General features: G+C 43.6%; 1 protein-coding gene across 2 annotated transcripts in view; it reads left to right on the forward strand.

Moving 5' to 3' along the window:
* KCNIP3 (potassium voltage-gated channel interacting protein 3) overlaps positions 1-14,560 on the forward strand; it is a 160,800-nt gene that overhangs the window by 17,154 nt on the left and 129,086 nt on the right. For both annotated transcript variants that reach the window (XM_069075600.1, XM_069075601.1), the window contains one exon: positions 8,160-8,325. In XM_069075600.1, coding sequence (XP_068931701.1) covers positions 8,160-8,325 — 166 coding nt within the window. The remainder of the gene's footprint in view (positions 1-8,159; positions 8,326-14,560) is intronic.

A 14,560-nucleotide genomic window follows, 5' to 3' on the forward strand; every position in this document is an offset into this window, starting at 1 on the left:
TTTCTTTCTTTCTTTCTTTCTTTCTTTCTTTCTTTCTTTCTTTCTTTTTCTCTTTCTTTCTTTCTTTTCTTTCTCTCTTTCTTCCTGTGATAATAAGAATTGATGGTGAAGGCAGGCCTAAGGGAAAAAGAGCCTTTTTGGAAACCCAATTCAATTTAATTGAACAAATATATCAACCAATAACAAATATTTATTAAGCACTGACTATAGGGTCAGGAAACGTAGTAGGCAATGGGGATATCAATCTACATACATGGTCAGTCAGCCAGTCAGTTACCTAGCATTTAGTAAAGGCTTACTGTGTGCCAGGCAAAAGAAAGGCAAAAGACAATCCTTACTCTTAGGAGCTTTTATCCGCGTGTGCGTGTGTGTGTGCGTGTGTGTGCGCGTGTGTGTGTGTGTGTGTGCGTGCATGCGTGCGTGCATGTGTGCGTGTGTGTGCGCGTGTGTGTTTGTGCGTGCGCGTGTGTGTGTGTGCGTGTGTGTGTGTGCGTGTGTGTACATCTTCCCATTTAAGTAAATATCTATAAAATCCATATAAAGTGATTGCAGACTACACTTACAAAAGGAGAAACATGGAAAAATCTCTTGAAGAAAGTAGCACTACAGTTGAATTTTTCTGAACCTCAGTTTTCTTACCTATAAAATGGGCTTCATGGTGTGACACTACCAAACTTACAGGGATGTAAGGAAGGGGCTTTGAGAGCTTTAAAGCTGTCAAGGAGAGCCTGAAATTGACGTCAGGAGTTCTAAATCACAAGGTTTTCTCTTCAGACCTGACCCAGACTCTTAGGAACTGAGGAGGGGACTCTGCAGTTCCTATTTCTACATCTCTCTGGGCTGCTTCTGACATCTCACCAAATCATCTCCCAGACAGACAGGTGTCAAATATTTATGAAGATGATTCGCTTCCTCCTCTTTCCTTCCCCCTTCCTCCATTGGTTTAAGAAAGCTGATGTAGGCATCTTGGCCGTTCCTTTATGTCCTGCCTATCTCTGTTGAGACTTTGGGGCTCTCAGTGTTTCCCCAAATTATCTCTTTATTGGTATGGTAGACATGATGGGAAAAGATTCTTGTTCAGGCAATGGAATGAAGCAGATAATCCTTGGGGTAAATTTCCACTCATATTTTACAGTTACTAGATTGTTACTGTGTGCATCAGTTTCCCTATCTGAATTTCCCACAACTGAATTAATCTCTATCCTGTCAGATTTATTCAAGTTTTGAAATCCTCAACTAACTAGCATATTTAGCATAGAAAAAATTAATCCAGTCCTGAATATAGGCTTCTTACTCTAAACCCCTTGAAAAAAGCCTTGAATGAAAGCATCTTTTAACCAGACGTGTGCCAACTCTTAAACATTTAGACATGGAAGCCTCTGACTGATGGAAGGGCCAATATTGCTTGTTTCCTCTAGGGGAATCCTCTAGGATTTTTAACCATTTGTATGTAGGTATGTCATCGACCCCTTTGGCAGTGTGGTAAAGTTGATGGACCCCTTTTCAGAATCATGTTTTTAAATGATTGAAGGAAATGCTAAGTGAGTGGTTAAAGGTCACTTAATGTCTCTGGGCTTTAGAGTTTCCCTCTGAGTGTAACCAGGCTTAGGGGAGGAGAGACCAGAGTGGAGGGTGATCTTGAATGGACATTATGCCTTCCTCCACGTCTCTCCTCCCCAAAGCCTAGCTCACCTCTAAACTTTCCAAGTCTAAATCTCATGAATCCTATTTTCGGCCTATCATTTATAGAGGATGTAAAGAAAATGACACTTGGATTCCTCAAGTTCTTCTTAAAAGCTCTACATTGTACAACAGAAGTGGGATCCCCAACGATCTTAAGGAGGAGGAACAAGGGATAAATATAAAATCTTGCACATAAGTTTATGAATTCAACTATAGCATACAGGATGAGGGAGGCCTAGACAGCCGTCTGCATGAGAAAGATCTGGGAGTTTTATTGAACTGCAAGCTTGATATGTCAGCTGCGTGATATGGCAGCCAAATGGCTAATGTGATTTTCATGCTGCATTAAGAAATTCAGTCAGCCCAGGACTGGGAGCCGCTAGTACAGCTGTGTTCTGTCTTGCTCAGGCTACATCTGGATTATTGTATGCAGTTCAGAATACCCCATACTAGGAAGAACGCTGAATATTCAGAGGAAGGTGAACAGGACAGGGAGGGGACTTGAAACCATGTCACAGCAAGTCTTTGAGTGAAGGCTAATGACTAAGACATTGTAGAGAGGGCTTGGGCTGCAGGTAAAAGCTGTTAGATGACCTGTAAGGTGCAGGCCGGACAGCTAGGTGGTGCAGTGGATAGAGTGGTGGACCTGGAATCAGGAAGATCCAAGTGCAAATCCATCCTCAGACACATACTAGCTGATTGACCCTGGGCAAGTCACTTAACCCTGTTTGCTTATTTGTAAAACGAACTGGAGAAAGAAATGGCAAACTACTCCAGTATCTTTGCCAAGAAAACCCCAAATTGGGTAAAAAAAAAAGTCAGATACAACTGAACAATTACATTTTGGGGGCAGCTTGGTGCTGCAGTAGATAGATGAAGGACCTGGCATTAAGAAGATTGGGCAGCTAGGTGGCGCAGTGAATAGAGCACTGGCCCTGGAGTCAGGGGAACCTGAGTTCAAATCCAGACTCAGACATCTGATACGCTTACTAGCCATGTGACCTTGGGCAAGTCACTTAACCCCAATTGCCCTACAAAAAACAAAACAAAACAAAACAAGACTCACTTTCCTGAATTCAAATTCAGCCTCAGATACGCATTAGCTGTGTGACCCTGGGCAACTCACTTAACCCTGTTTGCTTCAGTTTCCTCATATGTAAAATAAGCTGGAGAAGGAGAAGACAAACTACTCTAGAATCTCTGCCAAGAAAATCCCAAAGGGGGTCACAAAGAGTCCGACACAACTGGAAAGCAACTAATTAATTAAGGAGCCTGCCAGTTCCAAAATGACATGATTCCAGCTCTTAGCACAGACTGGTACATAGTAGGTGCTTAATAAATGTTTGTTTCATTGATACTGAGGATTCTAATCTAATTGAGGAGGAAATGCACACACATATGAAAATATAAGAAATACTGAAACAAGATAGGAAGCACCACAAAGCAATATAAGATTAGTCAGATTTATGATATTACAGGAATCTAGGTCAGGGAGAGATTTACAGTGGTCAGTCTGGTTAGGGTATAGAGCAGAGAGGAAAGTACTGCAGGAGATAGGAAGTACTAAAAATGCCTTGGGTCCACTTTTCCAGGCATTGAGTGATATGGTGGAATAGACAGATTGAATTCCAGGTCGAAGATTTCAGACTTGATCCAAATAGGGTTGTAGGATTTAGAGTTGGAATATTTGCACAGCACTTTACAAAAATTATATCATTTGATCCACAATAACCCTATGAGGCAGGGGATATTATTGTCTTCATTTTACTGATGAGGAAATTGAGATTCAAAGAAGTGCAGTGATTTGTCTACAGTCACACAACTAACAATGCCTGAAGCAGGACTGAGCTGGAGTCTTCCCGACTTCAGGGCTGATTCTCTGACCACTGTGGCACCTGGAATAGAAGGAGCCTTAAGGGGCCATCTAATCCAGCCCCTTGGAGTTTTAGATGAGGAGCTGGGCACAGAGAGATGAAGTGACTCACTCACTCACCCACTCTGTCATCTCAGGGAACTCACTTCACCTTAGCCTCAGTTTCCTCATCTGTAAAATGGGGATAACAATATCTGTAACTGTAAAGTACTATATAAATAAGTTATTATTATATAAAATTCAGTGAGTGATTCCTAAAGCCCTCTGGCTTAGACCTTGTAGACTTAAAAGGTCAAATATTTCTAGTCTGTGCTCATCCAATAACCAAACATTCCTGCTTTGCATCATTCCCTTCTCCAATCTTCAATGTGCACCTATGTGCAGCATTTCAGCAGCAATGCTCAGAGTACTGCTTTTTGTTGTTGGTTCAGTTTTCAGTCATGTCTGACTCTTTGTGACCTCATTTGGGGGGCTTTCTTGGAAAAGATACTAGAGTGGTTTGCCATTTCTTTCTCCAGTTCATTTTACAGATGAGAAACTGAGGCAAGTGACTTGCCCAGGGTCACACAGCTAGCAAGTGTCTGAGCCTGGATTTGAACTCAGGTCTTCTTGACTCCAGGCCCAATGCTCTATCCACTGTACCACTTAGCTGCCCTAGAGTACTACTAACTAGATTAAAATGTCATTGGGAACCATTCAACAAAATAAATAAAAATTCATTAGGACATAGATAATGTCAATCTGTGGTTTTCTAAGCCTTTGGCAGTCTACAGGGCTCCTTGTGTACCTTGGCTTCCATCTGAGTTTTGCCATTAGGACTCTAGATCATTTTCATTGCTCTCTGCAGTGATCAGAATTACAGAAGGCACTGGGAGGAGGGGGAAAGGATACAAATCAACAAAAAACAGAGGGGCACAGAGCAAGGGGAAGGCATGTCTAAGGCAGTAGTTTGCTTGAAAAAAGATCTGGGAGTTTTAGTGGCCCACAAGCTCCCTATGAGTCAGTAGTGGGATCCAATTGGCAAGAAAGTGAATTTTGGAAAGGAATCATGTCCAGGACTAGGGAGAGCACAGACCTGGTGTATTCTGCCCTGGGCAGATGACATCTTGAGTACTGTGTTCAGTTCTGGGTGTAATGTAGGAGGAAGGGCATTGATTACTGGGGAGTCTGCAGAGGAGAATAGCCAGGATGGTGAAAGGTGAGGCACTAGGAATATTTTTTTTAAGCAATTGGGGTTAAATAACTTGCTCAAGGTTACACAGCCAGTTATTTCTGGGTGTGGTGCTAAGTATCAGAGCCTGGATTAGATCCCAGGTCATCTCGACTCTGGGGCTGGTGCTCTTACTCACTGTACCACCTGGCTGCCCCTTGCACTAAGAATATTTAACCCAAACAAGAGAAGGCTTGGGGGATAGTGCAGGTAGGAAAGGGCATAATTATCATCAAGCATTTTTCATCATGTCGAAGAGGCATTAGGCGTGTTCCGTATTGGCTCTAGAGGACAGAACCAGGAGCGGTGGGTAGAAGGTGTGCAGACACACAGCTAGGCTGGATATAAGGAAAAACTTATGTAAGAGCTTTTTCAAACCTTTATTTAAGTCCTATGTAAATGTCACTGCGTGCGCTGAATGTATTGCAGAGCCTTGGGGAAATGCAAACATCAATACGTTCCTCCAGCATGAGCTCAGAGAGATGGGACCTGTACATAAATAGCAGCTACACAAAATAGGCTCTGACGAGGGCCCAGAAGAAATACAAAGGGCTATGAATGTTCCCAGGGATGGAGAGATGTATTTCTGATTAAGGAGTGGGGTGAGGATCAGGGAAGGTTTCACAGGAGAACTAGAATGGAATATATATCTCTGAGAATGGGCTGGATTTCAATGGGTGGTGATCTGGTTGGAGGAGGGCATTCTTAGAATTGGTGATGCTATGAGCAATAGTAGAGAAATGAGGCAGTGGGTGGGGGTGGGGGTGGACTAGAGGTGGGGGAAGGGGGTGGCATATTTTTGGAATCATGAACAGGTCAGTTAGCTGTAGTAGGGTCATCTAAGGCTGGAAAGTTGAAGCCAGATTTTGTATGGCCTTGAAGACTAAGCTGAGGAGCTCGGACTTTATTTAATAAATAATAGGGAGCCACCAAGGACATTTGAACTGGGGAGTGGCATGATCAGATGTGCATTAGGAAGATTATTTTGGTCAAAGGATGATGGATTAAAGAATGTAGGCACAAAGAATGGTTAGGAGGTTGTTTCCATAGTAGAGGAAAAAGAAACAGCCTGAGCAGCTGGGTAAATGTCAAGAGGCCCTTCTCACTGTGAGGTTCTAAGGACCTCCTTACAATTTGACCTATTCAAGAGTGGCCTGGGCTTTGTCAGGAAGCAGTAAGTTCTCCCTCCTGGGAAGCCTTTAGGCAAAGGCTGGACGACCACTTGTAGGGGAGGCAGGTGGGATTCTTGTTCAAGTATAGGTTGGACTAGATGGTGTCTGGGGTCCCATTTGACTCTGAGATCCCATCAAGGCAGAGAAGTTGAAGCGGCACAGAAATGGGCTGCGTGTTGGGGGCTGAAAGGGGCATCAGAACCTCAAGGAGTTCCCTGACAGTGTGGGTGGTCCATGGAGAGCAGGGACAACAGGAAGAGAACCTGGTTTTTCGTTCTGTCTTTACTACTGCCTGGCTTTGTGACCTTGGGAGAGTCACTTACCTTTCTGCATCTTATTTTCATCATCTATAAGATGAGGAGCATAGACTAGAATCTGGGGCCTCAAGACCACATGCGACCCTCCAGGTCCTCAACTGTGGCCCTTTGACTGAATCCAGACTTCACAGAACAAATCCCCTTAATAAAAGGATTTGTTCTGTAAAACTTGGACTCAGTCAAAAGGCTGCACCCAAGGACCTAGAAGGCTATAAATTCCCCATTCCTGGACTAGATGGACCCCTCCAGGTATAAAATATATGAGTCTTATTTTCCTCATCTATAGAATGAGGAGCTTAAACTGGATGGTTCCTTCTAGGTATAAAATTCTATGAAATTTTGTGATTTCATTCTATTTTTTTGAAATGGGGTAAATATCCTGAAAGGAAAGAGAATCTCATTGGATTAGATTTAGTAGTAGTAGGGGTGGCTAGGTGGCACAGTGAATAGAGCACCGGCCCTGGAGTCAGGAGGACCTGAGTTCAAATCTGGCCTCAGACACTTAACACAAAAACTAGCCATGTGACCCTGGGCAAAGTCACTTAATCCCAATTGCCCTCCAAAAAGCAAAAAAAAAAAAAAGATGTAGTAGTAGTAGCAAACAACTGACATTTGTATATCATTTTAGGGTTTGTAAAACCAAATGTAGGTAAACTACATTTTCTTATTTGATACTTATGATACCCCTGTGGGGTAGGTGCTACCGGTGTTATTGTACCCATTTTACAGATGAGGAAACAAATTCAAAGAATTTAAATGATGTGCACAGGTCACATAGCACGTATTAGAAGTGGGTTTTGAGGTCTCTTTTAATTCTGGAGATACCACTTTCTCACTCGAATGGGGGGAGATAGGGATTGAGAAATAGTTTAAAATTTTTTTTTTATTTTTTTGGTTTTTGGAGGGGGGAGGGCAGGGCAATTGGGGTTAAATGACTTGCCCAAGGTCACACAGCTAGTTTTGTCTTAAGTGATTGAGGTCGGATTTGAACTCAGGTCCTCCTGACTCCAGGGCCGGTGCTCTATTCATTTCACTGCCTAGCCACGCCAATATTAGGCACTTAATAAATGTTTATTGATTGGCTGATTGGCTGCATGGGGTTGTGTGCTGGACTGCTTGTCCTCCCCTGATGCTGGAATCCTACGGTAATTCTAATACCTAATAATCTATTGCTGTGAAACCTAAAGTAAGCTGAGATTTCTATTTCTAGTCTCACTGGCATACTGTGTGACTTTGGGAATCCCCTCTTCCTTCTCTGGGGTTGTTTTCTTATTTGTAAAATGATAAGGTTAGACTGGGGGAAGCCAAGACTTATAACAGTTATCTGGAAGTGTTTGAATGTATAAGGAAGAGTGTTGAGACTTGTTCTGGTTAAATATCATTGGGCTTAACAGTCATGGAAACTACAGTAGGGCAGGTTTAGAGTAGGTGGATGGAAAACCTCCCTACTGTCTGGGCTTTTCCAAAGTGGAAGGGGCCTCCTCTGGAGGCAGTAAGCTCCCCTTCACCAAAGGCCTTTGAGCAGAGGCTGGATGGCTCTGCTTTTTGGAGATACTGCAGAGTGTTTAGCATAAGGCCTGGCCCATAGTAGATACTTAATGAATACTTATGGCCTGCTTAACTGACTGATTAGAGAGGAAATCTTGTTCCTATGAGTTGGACTCAACGGGTTTGAGATTTGAGTTTCTGTGATTCTTGGCGGACAGTCAGGTTGTTGTCTGTCCTTTGTTCTTGAAGAGGACCATAACATCAGAAAGTCGATGCCATGACTTGTGAGGATGGTCAGGTAGGTGTCAGAGGGAGCTTAGCCCTGGGAAGCCCCCTGAGGGCTTTGATGGGGAGGGTCACTGCTTGCTCAGAACTTGGATAAGTCTTTCCTAATGGGATGCCTATCTCTGCTTCAGGAAGAGATGAAGGAGACAGACGGCAGCCTCCTGGGCGACCCCAGCCAGACCCCTCTGGGCAAGAAGGAGACCACAAAATGGCAGAAGCCTCGGCTGACCCGCAAGGCCCTGATGAAGTGCTGTTTGGTGAGGTGGATCCTGTCCAGTGCTGCCCCACAGGGGTCAGGTAAAGGGACTGGCAGAGAGGAGGGCTGGCTGGTTGTTTGCACATAGGGTCTGGGGACTGGTCAAGGGGCCATCTTTGTAGCCGGATCTGGGCTGGAGTTTCTAAGAACTCACAAAATCCTGGATATGGAGTTGGAGGACCTGGTTCAAATTCTGGCTCTGCCATTTGCTACCTGTGCAATGCTGGGCAAGTCTTGAAGTGATAGAGTTGAACTAAACCGGCCCCTTCCCATCTCTAGGTTCCTCTGACCTCCCTACTGGCTAAGTTCCTCTGTGTCTTTCTTTGGGAAAGTACATGTATTCATTCACTCATTCATTCAGCAAACACTTAGGAGAGTACAAAGAACAAGACACCATTCTTGCCCTCCTCGAGCATACTATTTAGTAGAGAAGGTAAGACAAGGGAGACAGAGCTGCAATAAAAGAGATTGTCTATGTGCCAGGTGGATGCACCAGAAGATGATAAATATTTTAGGAATGATGAGAGTTCTAGGTGCTTAAAGGGGAGAGAGCATAGATGATGATGATGACAGCTGATATTTATAAAGCACTTACTATGTGCCAGGCACCGTGCTAAGTGCTTTATAATTATTACCTCATCTGATCCTCACAACGACCCTATGAGGTAGATTCTAATATATTAGATTAATCTAATTAATAATATCTAATATAATAGATTCTAATATAGAATCTCCATTTTATAGATGAGGAAACTGAGGTTAAGTGACTTGCCCAGGGTCACACACCCAATAAGTGTCTGAGGTCAAATTTGAACTCAGTTCTTCTTGACTCCAGGCCTGGCACTCTATCTGCTGTACCACTTAGCTGTCCTTGCTTCCAGGTGAGGGGCTCTGGGAGGAGGAGGAGGCACAGGAACTAGACCTTGAATGACAGCTTGGGTTTTAAGAGAAGGGAATGAGGGGGTATGGTAGGGTGGGGCTGGAAAGAAACAGAATGCTTTGGAAAGCATCTGACTATGGCTCCATGTTAAGTGAATTCCTCTAGTTTATTTGTGGAAGGTTGATGAATGAGTACAGAGATCTTTCAGGAAGAGACATAATGGTTCTGGGACCCAGCTGCCTCAAAGGGAAGCCCAGGTGAATGTTGAAAACTAAAAATAAATAATTTAATAAAAAAAGGGAAGCCTATGCATCCAGAGAAGAAGCCGAGAATAGTGAAGGGATTGGAGGCATATTTTTTTTCTTCCTTCAGGAGTGGTTGATCTATCAATCAGTAAGCATCTTTATATTTTAAGCTCCCAGAATGCACCAGGAACCATGCTAGGTTTTGAGGATATAAAGACAAAAATGAAATCATCCCTGCATTCAAACAGCTTACATTCTACTAGGGAAAAACATGGACAATGATAAATATATATACACACATATGTGTGTATAAGTATAAATATAAACACATGTATTTATGAATATATAAATATATACAGAAATACATATATAAATATATATGAAAGCAATTTGGGGGTGGGAGTAGTGAAGAGAACACCAACAATTTGAGGGAGGGGGAAAGGAAAGGCCTCCTATATTCTAAGAGATGAAGTTTGTGGAGGGAGTGCATTATAGGCATGGGGCACAGCCTATGCAAAGGCATGGAGGCAGGGACACTATTCTAGGCACTGAGGATGCAAAGATAAAATAAAAAACAAACCAGTCTCTGCCTTTGATGGAATCCTACTGAGTCTAACAACATATAAACATGTAAGTAAATACAAGTAACTTAAATTTTTTTGACTTATTTTGAGTTCTAAATTCTTTCCCTCTCTTTAGCCCTTTCTCCATCCATTTAGAAGGCAAGAAATATGATATCCATTATACGTGTGAAGTCATGCAAAACACATTTCCATATTAGCCATAAATAGAAGTAATTCAAGGACCTAGACGATTCGGGCAATGAGGACAGGTTCATGAAGGAGGTTAGAGCTTGAAGGGAATGGAGGACCCTGAGAGGTGCCAGTGAGGAGAGGGTAATTCAGGCACATTCATAGCCTGAACTGGAAAAAGAATGAGAGCCCAGACTTCTTGGAGAGCTAGGAAAGAAGCACCTGGCCGAGGTCTGGCTAGGTCAGTCTGAGTCCTAGGGGTCTCAATAATAAAAGCAGGCCAGAACCAGATTCTAAAGTGAGCACCCAGAACTGCCAGTCTGTATGGAGTTTGTGCTCAGGCAGAAATCTGCCCTACCTGGAACAAAATCACTTGTGGTGTCTTGAGGGCGGGGTGTTGGCAGCTCCTGGAGATGGGAGATAGGGATGGAGGTAAGTTACCAGTCCAAGGGCAGAGCCTGAAGATGGTGGCAGCCAAGGTCAGGAGTGCACACCTCTCCGCTTGCTTCCACATTCAGATCAGGGTGATGGAAGAGAAGACTCTACCCCTCTACTCAGGGGAGTAACTTGGGAATAACCTTGTCTTGGGTGCTCTCCCCCAACTCTGGCTGCAGAGAGCCAGTCAAATCACTTTCCCAGTAGAGTTCTCTGCACCCTCTCCCCGCACCCCCCACCCATCCCCCATTCCAGTTCAGGTAGGGCACAGGTTACAGCCTAAATTATCTCTTCTTTCTCATCGCCTCACCTTCCACTAATGAAGTTCTATCTCCCTCTGCTGGTCAGCCTGAAGATAGTCAGAGCAGGGCTCCCCCAGGATAGGGATTCTATCATAGATTAAAAATCAAAAAGCACCCCAGGGTTCATCGAGGCCGACCCTAGATCATTTTACAAATGAGGAAGCTGTGACCCATAGGATAACCCTCAGGAAGGCTAAGGACCACAGAGAATGACTGAGGAAGGTCAGAGAGTGGGAAGAAATAGGCTGGGATAGGGAAGGATGGCAGAGAAGTTGTGTTATAATGGGTTTGGAATCAGGAAGACTCATTTTGCTAAGTTCAAATCTGGCTTTAGACACTTACTAGCAGCGTGACCCTGGGCAAGCCACTTAACCCTGCTTGCCTCAGTTTCCTTGTCTGTAAAGTGAGCCAGAGAAGGACATGGCAAAGTAGTCTAGTATCTTTGCTAAGAAAACCACAAAAAGTCAGACACAACTGAAACAACTTAACAACAGTGAAAGAGGGGTGAGCCAGAATTGATGGGCTGGGGGTAACTTGTACTCTTCCCCATCCTCAGGGAGCACAAAGAATGGAGCCATGTCTGGGAATTGTTTTATCTGGGACAAAGGCAGTTGGGGAGTGTGATGGTGGAGAGGACACAGGTTGGGTTAGTGGAAGCAGTCCCCCATTTCCCTGTCCCAGTTATAAACCACGGTAGAATTGAACAGAGTGAAACTTCCTTGGGGATTGGTTTCATGGAGGGCATGCAATCTCGGCGAATGTCTGAACTGTTGTCAGAGGTGAGATACCTTAAAGGGGATCTGACCTTTTGAGAATGTTTTCTATTCTTGGATGGGTAGGATCAGGGAGAATCTGGGCCTATTTCTTTGTTTCTAGAAATTGCTTCATCTGGGGTTGCTAGGTGGTGCAGTGAGTAGAGTGGTAGAGTGCTGGCCCTGGAGTCAGGAGGACCTGGGTTCGGATCCAATCTCAGACACTTGACACACACACACAAACTATCCTGTGACCTTGGGCAGGTCACTCAACCCCAATTGCCCTATCCTCCCCCCTCCAAAAAGCAAAAAAAAATTGCTTCATCTATAAAATGAGAATGATAGAATCCATATTTCTTCAAAAGATTGTTGTAAACCTTTTAATGATGAAAATAAATGTAAATAATAATAATTATTATTATGCCTGTGGAATTTACCTGATGTGCTAGTCTACTATGTCAAGAAGTCAAACAAAGGAAACCCTGGATAAAGAACAGATTGGATTCAGGAGGCTAAAGAGAGTTGGAAAGGGGTGGGTAGGTGGCACAATGAGTAAGTAGAGCACCAGCCCTGGAGTCAGGAGGACCTGAGTTTAAATTCAGCCTCAGACACTTAACACTTACTAGCCGTGTGACCTTGGGCAAGTCACTTAACCCCAATTGCCCTGCCTTCCCTCCTCCAAAAAAAGAAAAAAAGAAAAAGAGAAAAAGAGAGGATGGAAAGAAATCAGTACAATTTGTTCTGCCAGGCTGGATAACAAGTCCATTCTGTGCTTGTATCTGCCTTACCTGTGAGTAGTTGCTAACCTCCTAGAAAACCCTCACTACCTCACAGTCAAGTCACTCCCACCACATTTAAAGAATGGTTTGCATTTACTAATTCTACTGCATTTAAGGATAGCATTTCTGAAAATTAAAACTTTGATGTTGTAGAAGGAGTTCAGGACTTAGAGTATGACTTGTGTGGTCTTGGGCTTGGCTTTGGGTCTCCATTTCCCCATCTGTAAAATAAGGCAGTTGAATTAGTTGATTCATAAGGTATTATATTTTGAACCTCATTTACCCATTCCAGTGTCTATCACCCCAAATGTCAGGAAATTCTTCCTTGTATATAACTTCATTTGTTCATTTAACAAATATTTATGGAACCCTTCTATTTGGTGTAATGGATAGAGTGCTGGGCCTGGAGTCAGGAGCATCTGAGTTCAAATCCAGCCTCAGATACTTACTAGATGTGTGACCCTGAGCAAGTCACTTAACACTGTTTGCCTCAGTTTCCTCATCTGTAAAATGAGTTGGAGAAAGAAATGACAAGCCACTCCAGTATCTTTGTCAAGAAAATACCAAATGGGGTCATGAAGAGTCAGACATGACTGAAAATGACTCAACAACAACAATTCTGAGCACTGTGGAAGATTTATAAGAAGACACTAGCCAGGAAGTTAAAGTCTAATAGGGGAGACAAGGCAGATACAAAAATAATACAGACAGCCTGATTAGTGAAAACAATATTCAGGGGAGGTTTTGAGGAAGAAGATATGACTTCTTTCTGACTGGAGTGATCAGGGAGATTTCCTACCAGTGATAATTGCACAATATTAGGTTAGATAGATGGAGAAGGAAATGGCAAACCCCTCCAACATTTCTGCTAAGAAAACCCCAAATAGGATCACAAAGAGTTGGACATGACTGAAATGAATGAACAAAAGGTTGGAGAGAAGGGAGAGGGGGGAAGGGGAATTATGGTTAGCATTTATATTTATTTGGCACTTTATAAATATAATCATTTCATTTTATCCTCACAATAACCCTGGGAGGTCATTGCTATTATTGCCCCCATTTTGCAGATGAGAAAACTAAAGCAGACTGAGGGTTAATTTATTTGGCCAGTCACACATTTAGTAAGTATCTGAGGCCAGATTTTAACTCAGATCTTTAACTCTAGCTCCAGTGCCCTATCCATTACCCATAGTCTGGGTGTGAGGGGATAAGGGCTTGAATTGAGGACAGAGAAATTGGAATAGAAGGAGGGGACAAGTAGATTTGGGAACTGTACAGAGGTATAAATGGACAGACAGGACTTCCTGACTCATTGGGTATGGAGAATGAGGAGGATGGAAGAGGCTGGCCTCAGAGGAGATGTGTGTTCTTAATTCTTCCATTTTGCGGCCACATGGAGTAGTACATAGAGCATTGGAAGACCAAGGTTCAAATCACTCCTTAGACACTTAGCTGTGTGACCCTAAGAAAGTTGCGTATACTCTCTTAGCCCCAGTTCTTTTACCCAGAGGGTAATAATGGCACCCACCTTATAGGATTGTTGGGAGGAGGAATGAGCTATTTACAGAGCATTAGGTCAATCTTAGCTATTTTTGTTCTTATCCTTCCCCTTTCCTCTTGCTCTGAGTTGGGATCTATCATTTCTCTTAGGAGGCATCTGGGTTCATGTGGGTCAGGCTCCATTATGCATTAGGATGTGCTCTCCTGGGCCCGTCGGCAGGGCAGAGCTATATGGAGGCATCAGCTTTAGGAGATCTTGGGAAGTTGGGGTGGGCAACAGGAGATGGAGGAAGGAGGAGAAGGCACCAGATAAAATTTTGTGGGCCGAATGCCTCAGGCTTCGGGGTTCTTCAGCTTAGTCAGTCAGTAAGCATTAGTTAAGAACCTACTATGTGCCAAGCATTGTGCTAAGTACTGGGGATGCAAGGAAAGGCAAAAGGCAGTCCTAGGTCTGGAGGAGCTCTTAATCTAATGGGGTCCAGTGACAGGGAGAGTGGTAGGAGAGATGGCCCTGCGCCAGTCAAAGGCGATCACCACCTCCTCCTACCAAGAAGAGTTCTTTGCTGACTGTGCCAGGTTTTGGGGTGTGTGTGTGTGTGTGTGTGTGTGTGTGTGTGTGTGTGTGTGTGTG

The sequence above is a fragment of the Petaurus breviceps genome, unplaced genomic scaffold (assembly GCF_028583685.1).
Source record: "Petaurus breviceps papuanus isolate PSGF00001 unplaced genomic scaffold, PetGlider_PUasm1.0 90919, whole genome shotgun sequence".
NCBI classification, from domain to species: Eukaryota; Metazoa; Chordata; class Mammalia; order Diprotodontia; family Petauridae; genus Petaurus; species Petaurus breviceps.